Below are 25,741 nucleotides of genomic sequence, written 5' to 3' on the forward strand. Positions count from 1 at the left end.
AAAAAAAAATTTAAAAAATTTCCATGATTAAATTATGGGAACTTATGCCTTAAGAGAAATAAGAGAATCCATGGGGAAAGCCTATCTGACACCCAATAAGGCACAGACTCTTATGTAGCCTTTCCTCCTTTCCTTGTGTTTAGGACATCAGTAATGACCCTTCCATGGGAATTCTCTGAGGTATAATGATTTCTTCCCTCCTCCCCTACCTGACTTACTATCTTCATTAAACTTTTACATCTCGGGGGCAAAGAGCTCTCTCCAAACTTGACTGGTCATCAGATCCAAAAAAATACTAAGGAGTGATGAGGACTGACAAAGTCAGACACACAGACATTCCGGATTGAGTGCATAGGTCTTATTTTCTCTGGAAACTGAGCAAAATAATTTTAACATGTCTAAACTCCCAACAAAACCCTGAAAATTGTTTTGACAAATTTTCCAGAACTGCATTCTTTTATGTGAAAAAGTTAATTGTAAGGGTAGATTATCTTTAATCATTGCCAACTGCTTGACAGATTCAACTGATGTACATCAGCAAAAGTATATATAGGTATATGTTACTAAATAAAAGAGTATGCACTGTGTGATAAAGTGATAGAATGATAAAGTAATCTGTAGTTTAACTTTTTCATTTTTAAAATTCGTAAGAATATAATAAAAGCAAAACTAAGCCTGGCATGTGGATCCTACTCAGACTAACCTTCAAAATATGGAGTGAAACAGTAAATCAGAATACATGTCAGGTCAGCTAAGTTGTAAAAGCAGGAAATAATATGTAACTTACCATGTAGAAAGAGAAGGATTAAAACAATATGCCTTTCCATCAGACATACTCATTACAGGTATACCATGCTGAGTCAGCAAGATCTGAGAGACAGTTGCATCACTTCCTACAAGTCAAATCAGACAAAAGTATTTCTTTTGGAGTCTTGCATAACATTCATAATGGTAAAAAATGCTATCCACCATTAATTATCAGTCATAGCAACCAACAGAAAAAGGTTCAGTAAATGTTGTTCTCAAGCACTGATAAGAAGGTCAAGACGCAAGATAATAACGGTAAGCACCAGGCTCAGTGCAGTAGCATTAAAATCACTCTTTTGCAAAAAACATTATCAATCTTGATGCTGGAATTTATACAGAACATTGGCTTAATTGGAAATGTTCTCCTTATTTAGGGGCAACCTTCAGCAATTCTGACATGTCTTCTGTAACCCAAGAAGCCTTTATCTTTCTTTTTCCCATTAAGTTAAAATTCTGAAAACCAGCATACTTAGAAAAGCATGCTCTCTAAGAATGTAGTGTAAGTAGGATAGCTGGAGTCCCTCATTTCTCAGCATATCCCATGTCCAGGGTTTGTGCATGTAACTTCTAATGAAGACACTTGCAAACTGCTAGTACAATTACTTCTCTAGGTAGTTTTGATTAGTACTGTATGGATTAAAGCTAAAATAGAAGCCAATATGCTCTGAGACACTGCTTTTTTGATAATTTGTTTTCTGCCAGACATTTGCAATGATAGAAACTAAAGATTTTCAAATAACGAATTTGAGATAATCAGTTGTTGTTCAGCATTAAGATAATATACAGGCAAAGTGCACACAGAGAAACTGCTGTAATGGCAGATCTACATAAAATATTTGGTTTGTGATCTTTACAACACTGAATCTTCACATTCAGAAGCAAGCCAGAATATAATAAGCAACAGAATCTTGCACAAGCCTGTTAACTGCTGATATTCTCATCTATTTCTACTGTATTTTACTATTGCCAATTACTTCCCTTTATTACACACACAATAATGAAGTAAAATTATTTGTTTAGGTTTTTCAGGTTTCGTAAAATTTCAGCATATTCATAAATGGCACTAAATAGTGTAGGTGGGCTCAAAGGTTGGTAAATAAATGACCCTTTTTATTACCTGAAAATATTGTTTGCAAAGACTCATCTCTAACAATGGCTGTCTGCTTGTGAACATCCCTGAAAAAGACAAAAGGACAAGTCTGCAGTTTAAAAACAACTGAAAGCTCCACAATCATTTAACAAATGCACTCTTCAATATTCCTGACAAAGTGGGGTTTTTTTGGGAGTTTGGGTTTTTTGGTTTTGACATTTTCTTCATTGCTTCAACAAAATTACTTTGGCAAACTCAAACCCCTTACGGCAAGACAGAATTCAATAGCAGAGAACAACTTTTATGGCTCTTTATCAGGAAACCTCATTACAGCTAAGAAAACACTAAGGATCCAAATAACTCCTTTAGGAGCTCTGACTTGCAGGAGACATTAGATTAAATTCAACAACTGTAAACAAGTACTGCAGTTTTTATCTTGGTATCTTGAAGATGGCTAGAGTACTTCTAACTCTGAAACTCATGTACTTTATCGGCTAAGTATGATGGAAGTTGGAAATACCCATATTTCTCCTTTTTCCCCGCCTCAATCCATTCCATATGCATGACAAGTCTATCCTAGGGAGGGTGTTTAAACTATTAACTTCTAGGTGATCATCTATCTACCTTCTAGAATCAAATTCAGCATTATGGAACATCCTAGAATAGAAAAGAAACAGGATTCAAGTCCTGCTCAATTAACTCTTCATATTATATCCAAAAACGGACTTGTGTTCAGATCTGATTTGGTTTAAGCCTCAGTTTCAACAGCAATGCATTGACACAATTGAACAGAGTTACCTATAAAAATCAGCCCAGCCAGCTGCTGCAGCCTAATATGGTACTTACCAAACAGAAAGCGTAGCAGCAGTGGTGAGAGCCATGATGTAAGAACCTGTGCAATGTAGGGTGGAAATGGGTGTATTCAATATTATAGGGGGAAGAAGGCGACGACCACAAGCTGAAAATACTGACAGCGTTCGTTTCTCACAGGCTACACTTACAATCTCACTAAAACAAAAACAAACAAAAAACACAGAGAGAGAGAGAGAAATCAAAAAGAAACACTGACATTTTGTCAAATGTAAGTAGCATAAAACCAGACCGACTTCTTAATTTAATCATACAACTTGGGCTAATTCCCCAAAAGGTAACTTTTACAGCATTTAAAAAAAATCCTGGGTACCAAAGGAAAAGTCCAAAAGCACACAGACTACCCATAGATGTGTTCTATGCCTCCTTAATTTGGTTAGAACTATGACAGTCTAAGGAGATGGGCAGAAGGTTTGCAGGCTGAGACACTATCTTTTATTAAGCCAAGTGGCATTGTTGGAAATATCAGTAAAGCTTTTGGGTATACACAAGCTCTTTCTTCAGGCCTGAATTTGTATTTAGCTTTAAAATCCATTGCTTCTTTTTCAGAACTGGACAAAGCATTATATGTCTGCAAGCTTGTCTAATTTTTTCAACTGTGCATGCCTGTGTAATAAAAGCTATTACTACTAACTACAAATTTTAACAATTTAAGGGTGTTACTGGAGAATTAGCATAAACTCAAGTTAAAAAAAAGTTTCAAAAAATTCTGACAACTACTGAATCTCATGCCTCAGAAACATACTTTCAATTTAAACTCTGAGGTTGGAACTAAGCAAAGTTGAGAAAAATAAAGAGAAAAAAATATCAAGAGACTCAGGAAAATACTTCTACGTCACAAAACAACCTGTTTCTTTAGTAGTTAGCACTTGAACAACTGTCACTTACCATGATTTAGTCCACTTTAATGAAGAGATTTAAAAGAGAAATGTAAATACACAGGAAAATAGTTGTAACTGGCTAATGAGAATTTGTGATGCTTTAGGACTGCATAGAGCTAATACTCGAGTGAAACTGGTCTTAAGACTAAGAGCAGTACATATTTTTATCCACAAAACATTTATTAAGAAAGATTGTGTAAAGATTACAACAAGGGATGATAAAACCAGCAAATAGCAGTAGTCAACAGAAATAAGTCATAATCCCTACAAAAAACTCCACAGGATAATAGGTTAAAAGCATCAATGTATTTAGACCAGGCTAGCTGCAAGAGAAATAGGACATCTTGAGCCAAGCACAAAGAATCACAAAAATCCCTAACAGAAGTGATCCAGTTAATCAACTTACTTAGAAAAGTAGAAAAAAATACTTATAGAGCCTCTGCTTATTTGTAAATATTTGGGTTTAGGTATAATTAACTTTCTGTAAAGTGTACTTTTGTAGCCCTAAAAATGTTCTCTGGCCTTCAGGACTACTTATCTTCTGCAGGCTCCCACTTGCTCCAAAATATACTCTCTTACCAGCTTCCTGCTGCAGTGAGAATTCGACTGGTGAGGACCGTCTCCCATTCCTTTCCTTCTCGATTACACTTTAACCTGCTCAACTTTGAACCTCCCACTGTGGTCATTTCATTCTCCACTTCAAGGTACATTGATGGATCTGAACTTATCTGAAAAACAAAAAATAAAATACTTTTTGGAAGAGGAAAAGAACTATTCAAAAAAGCAGCAACTACTATTAAATGCAAAACAATGCCAACTTTAAGAATGAATTGAAGTATGGCATTCTCTGTTTAAAATGGCTTCAAAATACACTGTGGTACTTCAAAAGAAGCAGACCTCTGAAAATCAGTCTTGGCTAGAACACAAATAATTTCTTTGTATTCAGAGGATAAGAATGAAGAAAGGTTGTGCTAGTCTGTGCTTCCTAATTAAAGGCACCAGATCAAGTCTAGATGTGCCCAGTCTCCCTACAGTCTTGCAATTAGAACCAGACTACCACAGCCTAAACATGCAGAAAAATTATTTCATAAATACCTAAATTAATACTATTTGCCAGTCTCTTCAGATGTAGAGCATCTCCAGAGAGCTCTCAGAAAACACTTGTTTTTTCTCTTCAGCAGTGTACCACCAACACAACCGTAATAACAATGCAGCAGTTACTCCCATTGGAGCCTCTTTATGACACACTTTGGTTAACCAGGAGGAGGGACTGATGAACCAGAGGTATTCCTCTTTGAAGTTTAGCTAGTTCAGAAGTGTCCTATTTTTAGCTGATTTGCCATTAACTTTTCTCATATATACATATTCTTACAAGCTGAAGTATACCATCTTGCTTGCTTGAATAAATACATGTATTCAAATGTTAATTTATTGAAGGATCCTGAATAATCTAAGAATATTTTTAAAAAAGCACAATTTTTTTTAAAAGAAGTATTAAGCTTTTTTCCCCCCTTATAGTCCACTTACTTGCAAAGTAAATGATTTCTGTGGGATTGGGGTTGGCAGTTTAAGTGCTAATGCTGGTGCAGAGATGCAAGCAGCATCCTTCTCGGAGGTCAGTGTAGCTGGGGACTGGGAAAAAAAATTGCAAAAGTGGTTAAATTTTTCCATTTAAAAAAGTTAAAACCAAAGATATTCTACACTAGAGATAGAATTTGAAAGCGAAAACCTTTTTTTTAAAAATACCAAATAATGTCTATTGCAAATATTAACCTTTTTCCGATGAGTTGTATAAATACAAATTTTTTAATACAGCTTCTACAAATTAAAAAAACCCCAAACAAACTAGATGTGGTCGTCTTTTTTTTATAGACCCTCCCACCTTTCAGCTGGAACTAATTAATGGAAATTCTGGTATATTGCATGGAAAAGCTAATCTCTGAATATTGAAAACAGAGGGATTTATACACCCTAAAATGATGGAAATTCTAATGCAACTTAGTACTTCACAGTTCCTAGGAAATTCATAACCATTTAAGTCATCATATCCAAGTCACTCTCTTGTGCTTGGGCCACTCTCCATCAAAGAACACCAAACACTAATGGCATTTCATTTTATTCTATACAGTCATTTGGCAGGCTATCACTACTTAGCATGCTGGTACCATTTAGTAAGTAGCTGCATATTTATATAAAGGATGGACACATTTGCCACATCATGTGCATCTGCTTTTTATAATCTTAAATTTTAAAAATATTAAGTTTAAAGGCAATGAAGAGGGATGACTAAAAATTCTGAGGGACCGATACTACTTGTGTTTCCCTGACTTGATGGAGCAAGTCAACATGGGACTGACTTTATTAAATTAACATTGAAAGCCACAATGAATCTTATTTATTTCACCTGAACAGTTAAAGTTACTGGTACAAGTCTGGAGTCTTTTCGAGGCCTTCCTTTTTTCTTCTTTTCTACCGTTTCTCCCTCAAGTTCCAGTTTCCGTTTGGGTGCACTGAGTGGTTTAGCAGCTGGAATCTTCTCTTCGCTGTCACTGCTGCTCTCCAGAATATCCTTGGGCTTACTGTCTTTAATTAAATTCTGATCCTTCAGTCTGAGCAAGAAAAAAAAAAACCAAAGTATTTTACATTTTATATAAGCTGACTCCAAAAGCTGCCGCATATCCTACGCACTGCATTCTTGTAGGTAAGAATATACATTCTTAGCCTTGTTTGAGTATATTTCAATATGCACAAAGGGAAGAGGAGGAAGCCGAAGAGGTATGGCAAATTCTCCGCAAAAGTACAATGGTAAGCTGATCAGACATATTCTTTCCTTTAAAAAAATTAATCAAACTAGCAGTTAGTAACTGGATAAAGCTGTAAATAACAACTTTATTTTAGCATTCAGTTCCAATTACAATCAGATCTCTTTCCCTGGGTTGATACAAATAATTCAGCACTCTGTAAGATGCAAGAGTAGTTCTTTTCCCCTCCAATGGACACTACACTTTCTGCTTACTCATGCAGAACTTAATTTGTCATTCTGTTGTCTATCCCCAAAAGTTGTCCTATTCAGTTCTGACTACTGTAAGAAAGATGCATATCTGCAAACCATACAAATGACCTCACTGCTCTATTTTCCATTTCAGTAATACAATATAACTAAAGTAGATAAAGTGCAAATTCCTGTGAACTCTTTTGTTAACCATTATACACTAAAATAAGTCATTTAATCATACTCTTCCCATTCCCTCCAATAGCTGGTTATTAACTCACAACAATGTTTTGCCACTTATTCCATAACCACTTGGCTTCCTAGAAATATCTTGTGTTAGCCAAACCTTTTTTCTTTGGCATCTGAATTATGCCAAACAATACACTTTTATCCATACTTTACTGACACATTAGAAGAAATTATGAGAGTAATGTGATACATCTTTCTTCTGCATCATATGGTTAAACCCTTTGATATAAAAATATTGAGGTATTTAGTAAAAACACATTTTATTGAGAATAAGTTGGGGAACTATGTGCTCCTTTCTCAAGACTGCTATTTTTTCTATCATGTGTTCTCGTGAAAACACGAATACTTATGTCATAACACACTATGTCACAAAACCAAAGGCTTTCTTCTTTTTTTTAAAATCATGTGGATCCAGAGCCAAAACCCCTTAAAATCAAAGCACCTTCTCTACATGCCTTCAAGGCATAAAACTGAAATACGTCTGCAGCTATTATGATGATAGGCTCTCTGCAGACACATATGGTAATTTATCTTGAAGTAAATCTCACTCTTGTACAGAGATGCAGGCTGTCTATTTTTGCCTTCTAAGGAGCACAGATGCATGCAGCCACACATTGAGGTGCGCACACACAGCCTCTTGTAACAATAGTTTTAACTCAGAATATTTTGAAGAGTCTGCTTGATCCCGAATGCCAGAGACAAATGTACAAAGGGATATTGCCAGCAAAGAATTTACCTATTCACAACCATCTCCTTCCTTCGAATTGTGAAAGAGACCCAAGATAATTTCTAGAGTGCCAGCACCATGACATCCACACCACAGAGAATAAATGTTTTAACTCTCTCCATTACTACCCTCCACCCCGCCCCCCCCACCCCCCCCCCCGGCTATGTCTTACCTGTCCACAACAGTCTGATTTGTATTTGTTACAACAGCAGTCCCTGAGGTGGCTTTGGATCGTTCTGTAAATCTAGAATCAAATGCTTTCATAGGTTCAATCTTGGATGGAGTTGTCAACACAGAGGAAGACGATGCAGGAGGAGCATTTGAGGCAGAGGTAGCATTTACACTGTCAGTAAAAGAAACAGGAAAACAAGGATTGAAAGAAATTTAGTATTGGTTAACCTGCACTGCTCTAACTAACTAACTAACAACTAACTAGCATTCACTATATTAGCTAGAAACCATATTGAAAACCTTTCACTCAAGTACATACATGAATTATGATACGCTTTTTCCCCGTTCATGCGTCAGTATCTTGCCAGCTTTGTCTACTCTCAAAAGCTGTTTACGATGCATCTCAGAGCTAAGAGCTTCATGATAGATATATAGATATATCTAGATTAAAAGACCCTAATTCACTCATTATGTATTTTTAATTCAGGAATTAAGTGACACTTTCAGCTGGTACTTACATACCCAAAGGGAAAGGATCACTATTTTAAATTATGACTGGGGTTCCTGGTTTTACCCCTTGTTCAGGTTATCAAATACTTTCCATTACAAAATTATATTCCACTGTTTATCAACCAAACAATTTGGGCTGAAACAATTCATGCCAGGTTTTGATTTTGTTGTTGAAGAATCCAAACTAATTATTAGGCCTTTCCAAGCATAACTCTAAGGCAAAGGAATGTGTTTTCCCCACGCTAAAGCATTCCAGGGATCTGTTATTTGAATAGCTGTTTACTTTAGAGATTTTTTCAATTCATTCAGAGAATTCATTGAAAGAAAGAATGGCTCTAAGATAACTGATGTTTCTAATAAAAAGCTGTTAGAAGTCCAGCTTCCAAAGAAAAGGAGACTTAATAATTTCATCTGTCAATCATTTCTCAGAGCCTACCCACTCATTTTTTAATCTGTAGCCAATTCCAATTAAATTTGATGGAGTGGTAGAGGTTCCAATGACAGGTTACAAATGCTATGAAAAACACACTGAGGAGAAGAAACCAAGTCAGTGTTACCACTGAGGGAAAAGCAAGTAAAATGTAGTCGTTCGATAATTAATTTGAAAGACACACTGGCCAGTCAGCGTATGTGCATTGACAAATCAATGTCACTGGGGTCTGATAGGGTTGTTATACAGGGAAGAAGTATTGCTATGTTTCAAGAGAGGAGATCTATAGGACACAGGACAGAATTTGGCAGAAAACAGGCTTCATTACTTCCACTGCTGGAAAACCTTTTATTATTTACTAATAGCAACCCAGTAATCTATAAGCAAGTCAATTTGTTAGAGCATTAGCAATCAACTGCGTACCTCATTGCACTGAAGTTCATTTCCAGAACAATGCACATGGATTTATTCATTACTGATTTATCACTATTTAAAGTAAACAAATACTAATAAAATCTTGATGTTTTCAGGAATGTTAGATTCTTGAAGTTCTGTGGTAAGGAAACCACTTTAATAATTGCTTGATTACAGAACTGTAAAGAAGTATTAAAAACTAAACAGAGTCATATAAGTGGAAAACAAAACTGTAAATACTGACCCATCTTTATTGGCTGCATCATCTGTTGGTTTTATACTGGCTGTTGTTGGCTCTACAGAAGGCTTTGAAGTATTAAGGGAATTTGCTGCATTAGAATCTAATGACATGAGTTGCTGGTTACTTTGAGAAGACATCATTGAGCCAGAAAGAGATCCAGATATTGGAATACTATTGAAAAATGCTGTAGAAAAATCCCTAAGCAAAAAGACAAACAACAAATATATTTCTCGAAAACACTTTAAAAATAATTGAAAAAGAGTAATTTTAATGGAACTATTTATTCCATTCTTCCCTTTTCCACATGTGGATACTTGCATACAACCCAAATAAACCACAAACACCTAACTTTCCAGAGTAGTTTCTCATATACAAAGGACAGTAAAGCCAGTATTAATGTTGATATGAACCTGCAATACATTAGAATATTGTTGACTCATCTATAATGATAACAAGAATTAGCCTTATCTATCAGAAGGGAGATCTTATAGCTAAGTGAACATATGTTAAAATTATATACCGTAAGTATACATAAGGTGTTCCCAGCAAGCGCTTTAAGATGCCATAAGATTAAAATAAGTCAGAATTCTGAGTTTGCATCAGGGGGGAAAAAAAAAAAAGGATAAAAAGGAAAAGAAGGATTTTAAAGATGACTTCCAAACGTACCCAGTGTCCAGCTGAGCTATGCAGAGAGGCGTAATCCTTCTCCGACCATCTGCTGTTCGTGTTTCAACTTGTTTTTTTAAGAGATTCTGTTGGGAAATACATTTCATTGTCATTTCTGATAAATAGGAAATGATTTTTTTTTTTCTCTTCACCCCCCCCGCCCCAACTGACAAGAATAGGTGTATTAGATGAAAGATGTTCCTCAATTAAATATCTGTTAATAAAGATTTTTTTCCATATTGTCTTTGAACCATGTTATTATTGCATAAATAGAATCAATCTACATTTTTATTAATACAAGTGTATTTTAATACCACAACTTTTTTTGACCAATAGTATGTGTTTTTTAAGTAGAAGTTCATATAGCACGAAGTACAAAAGAATTCTCATTCTGATTACTGCTCTCAGGCTGTACCATAACATACACTATTTTTAATTTAAAAACACACCTATTTCCAATTCTGGATCTATCCACCTGTAGAAAAGGCATTTGTGGAGAATGTAATCTGCTCTCCACATCACAGAGTCAAGTCCAAAAAATTCTCATCTGTGCGCATTGAATTAAAAGTTGTGTTCTATGTTTAGGACAGAATTATATAATGCTTTCAACCTCCTTCATTGAGAAACTGAAGCACAATTCTACAGTTTGACTGTTATTAGTTACCTTAGGTTTCCTTTCTGCACACTGAGAATTTAGCACCCATCACGGAAACATCCACAAGCCTTTTTGCACATAGTCTTACTTCTGCTTAAAAGCATTTTAACTTTTCAGTAAGTCCCAGTGATGTCAACTGGACTATTCCTAGGTTGAAAGGTGCAATTCAACACAAATAAGGAAGCAGAAATTGTTTTTATCATAACCAGTTTGATATTTATTGGCTTAGTACTTGACACTATAAAGTGACTATCCAAGAACACCTACCTTTCTAATGTCCTCCAAACTCTCCCCATTAACCATGCTTGCCACTTTGGGAGCCGCTGTCGCAGTCCCAGATGCTTCCCTAATTGACGCGTTCTTCTGCTCCACCTGCTGCTGCTGCTGTCTCTGTTGATACTTGAGCATCTCTGGATTCTCAATAATGGTGGTAGACAACTGAGCTTCAGTCATTATAGCTAGGCTTTTACCATAGGTGGACTGATGAATGTTGCTCTGTGGGCGTTAAAAATGTATCACACAAAAAGAGTGACTACAACTGCTAGCATGACATCACTAATTATAATGTAATGGAATCACACAAATCTAAAGGAATCCATAAAATGCAAATGCCCTCTGTATCATTTACACACTACAGATTTTTTTTTTTCTTTATATTTTCAGCTAACACTAAATCAATAAGTAAAATAATTGGACTTCAAAGCTTTAGTTGCTAATAGCAATGAGAGGAAAAAACAGCCAACAGCAATCAGTTTAAAGAGACTAGCATATATGCAAGTCAAAGAGTAATTTTAAAGTGTTTTGAAGCACCCACTCCTTGTTTCCTTGGCCAAATAATTACTTCAAACATATAATGATGTGTAAGCAAGTGGACGTTTTCCAAATAGATTTTCTTTCCAGAATAGAAACTAATATTACAAATTCATTTCTTGACTACTCTTTTCTAATTATTTGTAAAGTAGACAAGAACACATTTTTCTGTAATATGGAAATCAGTCACTACATACTCCTGTAAATAGTCCAATATTTTAATTGAATCAATACATCCCCTAAATGTGATCGCAGATTCTCTGAGTGCTTACTGTACCTTTTCCTCCTCGCTGAGTGGATCTCCAAGTTCATCCTGGGAAAAGTCCAAAAACGCCACTGATCCATCCATGGAACACACCAGGATACCAAGTCCATTAAGGGTCCTGAAGGAAATAAAGGTCCGTCTTTGTTTTCAATCTCTTTCATTGATGCAAAGGGGCAACACAATAAATTGGTCAATAAAAATCTTAGCATAAGATTTATTATCACAGTAACTACCGATGGAACCAAAGAAGTGGGACAGCAAGGAGACAGGGTGATGGACAGCAGGAGTCCATGTGCCGATATTCCTTCGGAGATTGCACATAGGAAGGTGCCATTAGAACAATACACCTACCCATGGCATGATCAGCACCATGAAAACCTTTCTGTAGGGGTAAAACAGAATATAAACTGAAGCGTTCAAAATGAACAATGAGAGAAAATTATAAATGTATTTGCTTCAAAAGATGTAAAAAATTTGTGTGCTAATGGAACTGGGTGAAGAAAGGGGCCTTCAGCAGGTGAACAACTGATACGCTTCTTTTAAGGCTGTATAAACTGCTGTTTGGGGCCCATGGAAGATGAAGCTTCATCACGCATGGGAAACAAGTAACAGATAGATAGTCCATTCCTATAAAGAGCTTACAGTCCAAATAAAAAAAGATAGGAAGGAGAAGGGATGAGATTCTTAAGAGAGAAGCTCTCTATGTTGGGTAAATGCTTCCTCTCTATCATCATTATCTGAAACAACAGCAATAAAAAGAAATCAAGATGTGCATGTGAGCAGCCCAAAAATCTCTGTACTATGCATCAAACATATGTTTGATTTTGTTATTGTTCATTATTTGGGTTTTTAAGCAAACTGCACACGCTCTTGTACATGGGGACATATTGTAACCCTCTTCTGGAGGTCTCAAAAGGTTTTCTCGGTGGAAGAGAGAGAGAGGAGAAACTATACATTCTAGTCTTAATAGAATGATAACCTTCCATAGATAACCTATTATTGCACATTTGAAAAAAATAATATTTGATGCATTTTGACTGCTAACCCAGTAACTTCCAATTATAGAGTGCACAGAGACAGCGACCTAGTGGTTTACAGATGACTTGTTACAGAGAACAGAAGAGGAAGGGGAAGCAGGCAGAACTCTGAAGTCCTATCCAAATTAGTCCAGCAAGGCTTAAAAATGTATTACATGCATCACGGCTATAGGTGTTTGAAAACATCTTTTTTTCATGGTGGCTGGTGCCCTGAGATCATCACATCCAGAGAAGTTAGCCTCAGCACTGTGTAACTAGGTTAACCAACACTGCTGCAAGTTAGAAAATGATAAAATCTTGTTGAGAGTTTTCTGCTTGTTTAGCAGACAAAATTGCTGAGCTCCTATTGACCTCTGGATCCAAGCAATTGCTCCATGAAAACATAATCATGTTCAGATATTATGATGATGGATCCAAGTCTAAAACTCTAAAACAGAAACGAGACAGCTATAACAATATAACAGTATCAGATTTCTCCGAATTTACTCAGTCTATTTTCAGAAAGGAGCATTTCTGGAAACATTCCATATCATTGACATTTTAGCCATACATTTCAATTTGTAAACAGGATGTAAAATAACAAGCTTCCTGATGATCCTTTGTCTCTCAAATATCCCACAAAACCATTTCCTCAGAAATTGCAAAATGTTAACCAGCTATTACTCCCAATGACTTTATGCCATGAAAAATGTGCAAATTGCAGATGGAGAAATAAAAAACACTACAGGAAAACAAAACTATTCAAAGCTATTGTACTACAACAATAGCAGCACTTCTCATGAAATATTTCACTTATTGGCTTTCTAGCCTTAATCTATTAATGAAAGAAAAATGTTTTGGTTTAGAAAAATTTTTTATCATGCTTCACTGAGCTTCATGGGAAAATCCACATGGCACACAGAAAACAGGAAGTTATATAATTGTAAGCTTTAAGATTTACAGCATAAAACCACCATGATTGTTACAGCTATTAAGGCAGAATTTCAAAAGTTAGGAAGTGCTAGAATTAAGACAACCTATGTAATCAGCTGTGTGCCCATCATGAAAAAATACTAGTCTTTTTTGTACAGAAACCTTAACTCTGTAAATCACCTGATGTAAGTCACTACATTTTTTTACTGAAAACAAAAGCCATTGTGTTTACTTTTTTTATATGTGAAAATCCTCCAGGCATTCAAATGATGAGTGAGTACTGCGTGTGCGTATAAGTGAGTGTATGTATAAAACATTAAAAAAACCCAAACCTTTCTCTTTTAGTATATTGTCTCCTTAGGCATGAAGGAAAGATTGGCCTAGAAGGTTCACCTGAATTTTTCCTAACCATACAGTGCAATAACTTTTCATAGATGTAATGCACATAAAATCACCAGGTCCATCATGTCATGGTATAAAATACATGTTCTATGAAAAAAATTTCAGAGGATGATAACAAGTAGGAACTCATTCCACAGGTATTTTACTGCATCATGTTCTAAATATATTAACTTTTATTCACTTTTAATGTTACACAATCTCAAGTGACCACATGCTAGTTGCTAGTGTTACTACCAAAGATGTTGTAGCAGAACCAAAAACTTCAGGAACTGATTACTTGTGTTCCAACAGCTACAACCTGTACTGTTCTAAGGAATTTCCAGTTAGTGTGTGTACCTAAAGTTGATAACAACACTTTGGCTTTTGTAACAAACACCAGAAATCAACTTACCAGGAGATGTCCATGATAGACTTGTCAAACAGCTCATGTATGACAACTAAAGGTCGTTTCAGACACGTGAGCTTAAAACAGAAGAAACAACACTCAGAAATTTCTATGCTACCACAAATTTTACCACATCAATACTCTCCCAGAGTCTAACAATATCCACCAAACAAGATCGGGCCAGGAGACAGCTGTAGGCCTGAAGGATATCTGAAGCACCTAGTTACCCATTCCACTACCGGCCCGGAGAAGCTTTGGAGAAGAATAGCTGACATTCAACTCTCTCCTCCCTTTCTGAATCACAAACTGAATTTCTTAACCAACTTTGCCTTTACATCGCAGTCATAGAACACTCTCTACCACTCAAAACGTAATTCCACAGATGCTAAATACAGCTTCTATTCTAAGCTTTACTGAGATAAGGATGTTGCAAACTCTCAGCACAAGAGGAAGACAGATTAGGTTTCCATGTCCTGACTCAGACTACTTGTCTAAGTAAGTGAAGCCTACCAAGAGCAAAGGGAATTTGACTCACAATTATTCTTGAAGATTCCTCTACACTTATAAATCAGCTTAGTAATAAGGAACTGAATATGAAAATTCCCAGTAACATGTTCTAAATCAGTCATTCTAAGCTCTTTAATGTTAAAACAATGGACTTAATATCTATAGTACATAGTACAACTGAAATGAAGCAGAAGTCAATGTGATCTACGATGTTTCATGCTCATAGGTTCACAGATGTAGTGTAGTAGTCATCTTCAATAGTTATTTCTTTTATGTTTCCACAGGTCTGTGTTGTATACGTATCTATTAAGCTCTTCAGGGCAAAGACTGCCTATAACTTTGCATCTCTGGAATACCTAGTATAACCTCAACAGGCACTCTAAACAAAATCATAGTATAAATAGAAAGTAAAATATACTGAGAGTGATACTTTGATATGGGTATGCACTGGTAGCATTGCCAGTAACAGATTTAGTGTTATGCATTTAGCAATTGATGGATAAATATCACACTGGAATCTATAAATAGTAGATTGCAGTTAGCAATTGGTGCATTCTGGCACACGTTCTCATCACAAAGCTTTACAAATCAGTTAAATTTATTCCCTGTCCTTTGCAGTTGCCAAACAACCCGTCTTGCATTTATAAATGTGAGAATAGCTACTTTTCTCTTAGCCAGAATAACAATTTTAGCATAGGTTTTAAAGTAAAACCCAAACTAGATACCGAAAACTTGAACGTATACTTAAAAAACTCATTCACTTTCACATTCCTTTCCATAGCAAAGGCAGAAGCCAGGGATTGAAGCCAGAACAAAGCAGAAAGATTAGCTGTTTATATGCTTAGAAACAGCTATCCTGTGCCTGCTATATTCTCCTCGTACCCATAAAAGCAAGACTAACAAAGCTAGGCTCTAAGAGTGATTAATGGGTAGGTGGGCTAAACATGGAGAAACAGTACAGTCTTTTTCTTATGAGTAAAAGACATAGGAAGAAGACAGGGCTGAATTATGTTTAACTGTGGTAACACATTCTTTCCCTTAACAGTTCCTCCCCCTTACCAGGGCAACATACTCTGTCACTGGCTTCTAGCCGCTCTTGGCTTTAGAGAAATGAACTAATACCAACCCACTTCCTTCCCCCCAGCTAATCCTGTAACAACATAGAGAAAAAAACCTAAACATGAAACTAAATATGACTTAATGCTGTACACATGACCTTTGTTCTAAACCCTCAAGTTATCCAAATGACCACATTAGTCAAAGGTCGCAAAAAACCACTTACCCAGACAGAAAGAGATCGATCCTTACTACCAACAGCACAACAGCAGTAGGGACAACTTGACTTGGTGGAGCTCCCATTCTTTTGTTTCTTCTTGAAGATTTTTGGATTGAATTTCTGAACAAATGAGATGCCCCAAATTTTGTTACACAATTTTAGTGGGAGATCTGCTTTAAAAGCAAGTTTTCCACTGAAGAGTGAAAAAGAAACATTCCATAGAAACAAAGTCCCTAACCAGATTCTGTAAGAGCACCAACATAAGCAGCATATGCTTTACGGGGCTTTCTGAATGCCTTAACAGGAATGGCAAATAATATTAATTTTACTAGTGATCAGGAACCCACTAGAATCCTAAGTCAATTTAATTGTGTCACTGAACAGCTAACAATGTTAGTGTTTGGCATTCCTAACATGCTCCTGTACTCCCCTTTCTTATCTTGTTCATCTACATCCAGTTCTTTTATCATAAGGGCAAGCTGATTGCTTACAACATGTAAAGTTGACATATTTTAAACACCACCATGAAAGTGTTTGCTTTACTAATGTTGACACCCATCTCCAACTCTTGTCCCATTTATGCATAAAATTATCAAAAAGCATATATTAGAAGTTTTATTTCAGGGAAAAATTATCACTCACTCACCACTACTGTAACTGCCTTCCGATGCCCTACAAAATCCATGTTGGTTTTCCATCCATCTCTCTCAATGATCTGAGCAGTAGGTCCAGAATTATTCATGGCATGAGCAGAAACAAGATAGTGACCATCAGGTGACCAGCTAAGACGCAACACATGAGTTGTCCCTCCACACTGACAAAAAGAATTAAAAAAAACCCCACATACTAGAGCTTTAAAAGTGTTTGGCAAACAAAGGATTTTTAATACAAACTATTTAAATTTTAGATTTAGGGAATATGATTACAAAGTAAGTCTTCTGTGAATATAAAAGAATGGCATTACATACAATTCTCATCACTTCAGCCATGTTTATACAGGTGATTTAGTGTAACTTACGAAGCCCTACCAAAAGGGGGAGAACTTTAAAGGAAACAAAATGGAAGTCTTTTTGGATACTGTACACTCAGTATTCATCAGAGTCCTAGTTAGTGACAGGGCTGCAGTATACCAACTGCTAATAATGAGACTTCAGCTTGCAACACCAGCTCGCACATGAAGTTAGGCATTTACAGTCTATTACTAAGAGTAACTGCACTAATCATGATACCATAAGATCACTGCAAAACACTCCACTCACTAAGCACCAGCTTCTGTCCCCAGATATTTGATCTCTTGATCAAAGTCATCACATAACAGCCCTATGATGCCAGACCAAAGATCCTTCTGACGTACTTATCTTGTTTCTGATAGTGGCCAATAGAAGATGCATAGGGAAGAATGTAAGAACAATGTAATTAGTGTGCCAATACTTCCTTGGAATAACCATTACATTTCCAGAAATTTACTTAATTGTTTACATAACCCATGTAAACCTTTGGCACCCACAACATCCAATGGCAATCACAGTCTCAACGTAATCACATGTTGCGTGAGGAAGTAGCTCTTTTTTCCCCCTTTTGAATCTGCCATCTGATAGTTTCATTTGATTCAGCACTATTAAATTAACTAATGTTTGTGCAGAATCAGAGTTATTCTTACAATTTTCATTCATTCTATAGGAATTCACTTTGAATGGTCACATATTCTGAAGTACCTCATCAAAGGGTTTTGTGATGCTGGTTTCCAGTTGCCAGTCCATGGTCCGCCACACCTTCAAACTTCGATCATCAGCCTGAGAGGCAATATATTTTCCAACAGGATCCCAGGTCAGCCCTTTCACCAAGCCAGAATGCCCCTTCAAAGTGGCAAGAATTTCTGTGCACACAAAATTGAGAATAGAGACAAGCTACTGATATCTCCTTTAGCACAGACTGTTGAGGAGATTTACAAGATCTTTTTGAAACACAGTATTAAATATAATCTCTTTTAATGTACAAACAACAACATATCAACCAAACCTGAACCTGTATTTAAGCTAAGAATGATATAAAAAAGTGGGAAAGAGAACTCTGGACAGAATATGGCGTGCAAAACTCTTTATAAGTAATAGATCAGAGCAGGAAGGCCAGCAGAGCCCAGGCAGTTCAGAATAGCACTTTCAAACTATGGAAAGCAGCGGTCTAACTGGAACTTCAGCTAAACACTCACCCTTTCCTCAGTACCCAAACATTATCGCAACAAATTCAGATTTGTGCACCAAACATGAACCAAGTCAAAGTTGCACCTGAACAGACTCAAAAGCCTGGCAGACCTGGTAACCTCCTTTCAGTCAATCTCTTGCTTATCAGACTGTGAGAGAAGAGGCTGAGAGTACTGCACAGACTAGCTTGAAAGTCTAAGAACTCTGATATCAGAATTGGAAGCAACCCTAAAATAAATGGCAGTGATTGGGCACCACAATATGGGAGTTTTAGCCTGCATCAAGTTACGTGGTGAGAAGCAGCCAAATAAAGGCACATGCTCCCTAAGTGCCACAGACCCTCGTAGGTCAGCTAAAGCTGTCCAGTGCACTGGCTGCGCCTGGCAGTGCGGTCCCCGAGAAACAGAGGCCTCGGGACTGTGTGAATTGCCAGCACTGCAGCAATGAAGGAAGGAAAATGGCCATCAAATGTTAAGACTTGAGAGCTTCTGCTACTCTGAGGCTCACCGTGTCCTTCCTTCCTCCCCTTCACCATGTAAAGTCACACTGCTTATTAAGCAGCAGCATTTAAAAATGGGGTAAATAAGACAATGCCCCCCCGAAAGGAAAAGAATGGAAAGTCCTGTACATACAAAGGCAACAGTGAAAAAAATACATGCATATATAGATGCAATATCAAGCTGAAGTTCTATTTATTTGGGATTTTGCAGAGAAGGTGAAAAAGAAAATACATGTAATAATGACCTTCATGTAAAATCAGCAGCACAACCTGAACGTAGCTGCTGTCTACAGCAGAGTGCAATCCACTGCTCATTGCCATCCAAACTTGGAAGAAGGACTGACTCACCAGATTGAAAGCTGGTGAGTCTCAAAAGACAGACAACCGATTCCCACATAGAGTTTTTCAGTCAGTGAAATACACCCATGGAGGGAAAAGCTTAACACAAAGCTTTACATACTTGCACATCTGAAATGTAAGAATTCTCACCTGGAAATTTGACAGCATTCCAGATGACAACAGTGTTATCCACACTACAGGATGCCAGCCAGGCATCATGCGGAGACCACGCTACATCCATGACATCTGTTTAAAAAAAGCAGTTTCCATACAAGATGTTGATGGTAATCAGAGAATTCAAAAATATTTTTAAAAAGAACTTGTGTGGCAACATTTTTTCTATCACCGAGAAATGATTATCATCTCACTAGAGCGGAAGTTAAGAAAGAACATAGCAACACTCATTGGGAGTGAGGCTCTCCAACTTACAATGTTCAATGGGGAACAAAAAAAAAAAAAATCCAAGGCAGAGAATGCAATGTTCAGTGATTATACGAAGTACTAATGCCTGTATAAAGTATTTTGTCTTGTTTTGAATAAAAAAGCAACAGCAGCTATTGCAATGCACTCACTTTATTCCAATACACATGGAGTGATCAAAATGATTTCAATCTTGATTTTAATCATAGCTCATGTCAGCTGGCTTATTTATCTTTTGCATTGCTTTTTAGTTATTTTTTCTAAATAAACATTAATATTCTTTGGTTTACAAAAACTTTATCTTTTGCCAACAAGGAGATTATTCACTGCAAGTGTGAACATTTATTTAAATAAAATACAGTTTAGCTTCCTTTATTCAGATGCATTTTTAAGCTAGCAAATAGCAAAATATAAGTTTCTTAGTTGCTAATTTTTCTACTACATTGCCGGAAGTTACTTGTACGAAAATTGTAATTTGATTAAAAGCGACATTTTCTTTCAGATTTTCATTGTTGCTCTTAAAAGTAATTACTGACTTGCCACCAAATACATACATTTTGAGCAAGAAAATGTGACACTGAAAAACAATTTTTTTCCAAATACATGCAAATTATGTTCATTCAACGTCTTTTAACTTACCTCCTGAATGGCTTCTGAGAATCGATACACACCTCCACTGCTCAACATTAGTAAGTTTGCTACTAGAACCAAACACAGTGCTAGGTCCGATGTACCTAATTAAAATAGAAACAGTTATCAACAGAACCACCTCAAGTTCTTCAAACTTTCTTTCTAAAGAAAATCGGCTGCACAGTACACTTCTATTTTATAGTCAGTTATTCCTGCAATGAAAACAGAAGCAAAAAAAATTATCTTTTAGAGAAAGTAATTCCAGTTATTAAAAAATTGGATTCAATAAAATGTACAATTTCTACGGATAGCAAAAAATGATAACATTTAAGATAACTCTTCAAATCTCATCAGGAAGCTTTCTTCAAGGACAGAAGAAAATGCCTCAGCTCCTTGAGAGGAGAGAGACTGCCCAGGTAGCACACACTCCAGCCCAAGAGACAGAAGAGACCCAAACTCCAATACCAGTGATGTGGTGTCACAGGTTTCAGCTCTTTATGCACCAGGCAAAGCAGTGAGCTTTCAAAAGGCCAGTACAGTGAAAAAACACTAAGAGACATGGCAGAGTAACCTACATGAAATAAAATATAAAATCGAGAAGGAAGAAACATGCTTACGCAGCTCGTTTCCACACCATAATCAACTTGTCATCTCCCCCTGAAGCCAAGTAAAGTCCATTGTTTGACCATCGCACACAGTTCACACAAGCTGAAATGTAGAAAAGAAAGTCTGTAAGATGAAATTGGTTCTGGACTGGGGACAGAGTTTACAATGAGCAAAATTTGACAGGAGATGTTTAGGATTTAAATGTGCTTTTTCCACTCAAAGCAGTTACTCTGTCTGCTTTAGATAAAGGAACTGGCACTTATCTTTCAGTAGCAGTTGAGGAACTTCTTGCTTTAAAAAAAACCTATTCCTCATTTAAAAAAGCTTCACCAAAAGTAGCTCAAAAGAAGAAATATTAATATTCATCTAACAAAGGAAACTGCTTGTGGTAAATGAGGTGGGATTAAGAGGGCAAAGAAGGAAAGATGTATCTTGAAGAAAAGAAAGGGGACAGCTTGTTCAGGTAACTATACTTTCAAATGTAATGTGCAATAAAGCCAGAATAATTTAGAACTATATTACCAATACACTTCACATGATGTTTCTTTTATACTTATTTCTTCTCTTGCCTCCTTTCCTTCAGAGCTCCCCAGTTTCTCAGAATGTACATTATCAATTACTTTGTGGCTGCAGTTGGAAGAAGCTCATAGGGAGGGGATTTCCAAAGGTATCTATATTTATCTGTATATTTTCCCACATTTTAAGAACATTTTCTGCAGAATATCTAAAAAAGTATACAGCCAAAGCATGAGACCACTCTGCTGTATTTTATTGATTCTTCACCACTGGACAGAGCATGATTTTTGTAATTACAAACATGTAATGCTTAAGCTTTGGCAAATTACCAACAGTCAGTAAAAAAAAAACCTATATAAAAAAAAAGCTTTGTTACCTAAGTGATTGTCCATCTGACAAAGCATCTTGGGAATATTTTCATTCTTTTCATCCTCCTCTTTCAGGACAGGAGCCATATTCCAGATCACAACTTTTCCAGAATCCTGACCTGTAAGAGAACAAAAAGCCACCCCTTTTAAATATATGCAAAAAAGCTTTTCAACTTAATCTCATTCCAGAACAGATGCTAAAATTTAGACATTACTGCAGTGAGAACTTTGGAAACATTTGAATACAGATGCCATTCTGATATAATTACACTGAGTCAGAAGTGTTTTATTTTTCTTGAAGCTATTAAAAATAGTTATACAGCGCCTTGTTCAAAAATCATACTGTATATAATGACACCAACTATGAGGATGAACTATTTATAATAAAATGGTATTTTAAAAGATAAAAGATACATCCAAATCCTAAATTGCAATTATTGTAGCCAACATAAAATTATTCACTATTGTAATCCAAATAATACTTTTGCACTTATTTCTTGAGCTATTCCATTTATGTAATTGGATTTTTTTTGTACCAATAGCTTTACTATTTAGCAGGTCAAAAAGTCCGACTTCACATTCAGTTCCTCTTCAAACAAAAAAGAAATTTGGCCAGTATGGCCACAACTCAATTATTGCAGCTACTATCTCAATGATGTCCAGGAGGATGAGCACATCAGAAAATGTAACCGGGCCTTCTGTAGTAACAATAGCACTTTTCAATACATTTTAATGACTTATATCTCTAAGAAACAGATAATTATGTAAGTGATATGGTTTTAAAAGGGTCAGACTGATTAAAGTGTTGTGAAGGCACAAGATTATTATTATAGCCCAAAATTCTGCCTTCTATCAGTACACAGACATACCTTGTCCTCCTGTTGCAAACTTGGTCCCATCTGGGTGAATGTCCACTGAAAATATCGGCTTTCCTGGAATTAGAGAACAAGCAGCAACATACTGAATTGTTTTACAGCCAAAAGAATGCAGGAATACCAAAAGAACCATAACTCTTCTGGCTGGCAAATAACTTCCTTCTTCTAAAAGCTACAGTTGTAAGAATTACAGCTGACTACAAAAGTTGAAAGCAACTTGATGACAGAAATGACAGCCTATTAAAAGTGTATATGGAAGTTATCATGCCATAACAAACTAGTGATAACCAAAGGCACTTAATCCAGCAGGATATGCCAAATGCCTCAAAGCAAAATAATACCACAAAGCAAGTGCTGGCGAGGCAAAACTGTATTTGAGTAAGGAATTTCTTCCACGTTTCTACAGTTCATTAGCTGATGACCTGAAGCAAGTTTTGGTTTGGTTTCTGTTTTTTTAAAACCCTCCCCAGTCTCAGACTGCATCTGTCAGTCACACAATTACCTGTCTCAATTTTAAATTCTATTATGAAGTCCTTCTACCATAAGCCTAACTTTTATTTTTATGGCTTCCATATAGACAAAAACTAACCAACTCTAATATTAGTGTTAAATCTTTCGGTTCTCCACATGCTACACCTTTCAGAAGGAAACTCAGTTTTATGAAAATGTAAACCCTATAACAAATAACTAATAGAGTTGGGGAACAGCTTTGGAAACCAGACAATCCTCACTCTCAGCCTGTTCTGCTCCGGCCACTGGATCACATACACTCTCCTATATGTCCACAGTTTTTTTAACCTTTGCAGGAGGAGAAGGAAGAGGGGAAAAGCAAACTTGAGGCCTTTCAATAATGCTCAAAGAGCTACCACTAAGGATTACTTGAAGGAATACGCATGTGATTTCCACATTCAAGTAATGTTTGGCAGCAGTCCGAACCCTTTCAAACTGGAATGCGTCTGCCAGCAAGATCACACACATGCCAGTATAAAATAAGGCAATTTATCGTAACAGCTAAAAGAACTAGTACCCACTGTACCAAGATTATTTGATAAATTTCCCACGTATGTCAATTCTTGCACTGTTCCTTCATGATATGTTAAGACAGAAACGATAAAACCTGGAGAATTTATCCAGCGACAGGTTTTATGTTGCAGCTGTAGCATCTGAATTCCTTGATGCTAAACTGCTAACAAAACTCTCATCCAAATATCCAGTATTACTTATTTTTTGAGGGATATGCACTTTGCTTCATTTCAACTTTTATTTTCTTTATGTTGACTTGTTTTAAGGTTTATTTTATTTGGATTTATATTGCAACTCTGACATGTGATTCCCCTTAAAATTTTTACAGGCAGCCAAGCAAAGACCTTAAGTTCAGTTAGATGGCACTCAACTTACATTCCTTCCAAGTCCTTTAGACCGCATAAAACACATAAGCTGAGACTTAACTGTGGCTTTTCTTCAGATTGTCATGCCTGATTCTCTCTTTTAAAAATTCTATTAACTGGAATGCAACACACAGGGCTAATTGAATATTTTGAGAAGCACCGGCAAGCAGCTAACATTTATTTCGTCCTTCCCAAGATATGGAAGTTCCCTTAAATTAAACCAGTGCATCATTGGAAATAGTTTAACCCACTGACACTTACAGAAACAGGTCATTCTGTCGACCTTATAGGTGGCAGAGGTTACCTTTTCAATCTGCGTCAACAGTCTTGGGCAAGAAGACTTACTATACTTGCAAATTTGCCATTAGACATGAAGAGGAGAGTGCCCCTTCCAGGAAGCCAGTCATCAAAGACCTTTTAATTGCACTAATCTGGCTCATTTTGCCTAGGTATCACCCGCACCAACAAGAAACAGTTCCCCGGCAAATCAGAAAGAACAGTAACCTCTAACATAGGGGCATGAATTATCAGGAGGAATTATGGAGCCAGCACGGCACCTATGAACAAGGCTTCAGAGTTTAGGTGGTTTGTACTGTATTTAAAATTGGTTTAATACATGCAGCTGTCTCATACAGGAAGACTCGTTCCTCCTCTGCTCCGATTCCACCACTCTTCCTTGACAAAAATCTGCATTAAAAAGTAGCCGTGACCAAAGCACACACTGATAAGTTTGTCTGACAGACACGCTGGCTTCTCATTGTTCAGGCAAAACAGATATGCTATACAGGACAAAAAATTGTGAAGTAAGTCATTGCAGCTGCTGCTTTGCGAAAATTACAGACATGATGTAATTATATTTTCCCTTACTAGGTGTTGAAACTATCACAGCATCTCCAACTTCTGCCTTATCTTAAGAGCACAACTCTACAGGAGCAGTAACGTCAGGTCTCTTCCTCCTTCTGGACAAAGTTTTTGCACAGATCCACAAATGGGGTTGATGAAATTTAGCAAATTATTTTACTTACAGAGCCAGAGGTAACTCAGATACAAATTCACCATAAAAGCTTAATATTAGCCATATCACACCAGGGAAAATGTCCACCTAGCCCAGTACTCTGTGGTCAGAAACCAGCACTAGATACCTCCCTAGGGATCTGTACAATGGTAAGCACACAATGCTTCTTCCTAGGATAATCTTCCAGCCCCCAGAATTTCCAACTCTGACTTCTTAAATCAGAGGCCCTCAACAGACTTTTCTTCCATAAATTCCATCAGCCATTTCTCAGATCCATAATTAGCATCGACAGCCCCTAACACAAAAAGATGCACAGCTCAGCCATGGACTCTGAAGAACCACCAGCTTCATGTATCCTGCACCTGCTACCTGTTACTTCAACACCCCTTAATTCTTCTACGGAACAGCCAACAAAAACCACTCGACATTCACCCCTTTTCTGCCGCTCACAACTCTACATGTGTTCATCGCGTCTCCAGCTCAGTCCTCCCACTCCTAGCCCAAAGAGTCCCACCCTACTTAGTCATTCCTTGTACAAAAGCTGTCTCATGCTTTTGATCATTCTGGTCACTCATCTATCAGCCTCT

The 25,741-nt window shown here is 36.7% G+C and overlaps 1 protein-coding gene across 1 annotated transcript in view; it reads right to left on the minus strand.

The window, feature by feature from the left end:
- Positions 1-25,741, minus strand: part of LOC104257241 (protein HIRA) — a 37,893-nt gene that overhangs the window by 6,051 nt on the left and 6,101 nt on the right. The window contains exons 2-21 of the mRNA XM_059827482.1: positions 22,746-22,808; positions 21,885-21,995; positions 21,004-21,094; positions 20,396-20,490; positions 19,487-19,582; positions 18,013-18,173; positions 16,944-17,111; positions 16,304-16,417; positions 14,521-14,591; positions 11,791-11,896; positions 10,971-11,198; positions 10,049-10,134; positions 9,386-9,580; positions 7,789-7,959; positions 6,053-6,257; positions 5,176-5,280; positions 4,228-4,376; positions 2,744-2,905; positions 1,925-1,983; positions 788-893 (exon numbers count right to left, since the gene is read on the minus strand). Coding sequence (XP_059683465.1) covers positions 788-893; positions 1,925-1,983; positions 2,744-2,905; positions 4,228-4,376; positions 5,176-5,280; positions 6,053-6,257; positions 7,789-7,959; positions 9,386-9,580; positions 10,049-10,134; positions 10,971-11,198; positions 11,791-11,896; positions 14,521-14,591; positions 16,304-16,417; positions 16,944-17,111; positions 18,013-18,173; positions 19,487-19,582; positions 20,396-20,490; positions 21,004-21,094; positions 21,885-21,995; positions 22,746-22,808 — 2,542 coding nt within the window. The remainder of the gene's footprint in view (positions 1-787; positions 894-1,924; positions 1,984-2,743; positions 2,906-4,227; positions 4,377-5,175; positions 5,281-6,052; positions 6,258-7,788; positions 7,960-9,385; positions 9,581-10,048; positions 10,135-10,970; positions 11,199-11,790; positions 11,897-14,520; positions 14,592-16,303; positions 16,418-16,943; positions 17,112-18,012; positions 18,174-19,486; positions 19,583-20,395; positions 20,491-21,003; positions 21,095-21,884; positions 21,996-22,745; positions 22,809-25,741) is intronic.

Source organism: Gavia stellata, chromosome 21, assembly GCF_030936135.1.
Source record: "Gavia stellata isolate bGavSte3 chromosome 21, bGavSte3.hap2, whole genome shotgun sequence".
Classification (NCBI taxonomy): Eukaryota; Metazoa; Chordata; class Aves; order Gaviiformes; family Gaviidae; genus Gavia; species Gavia stellata.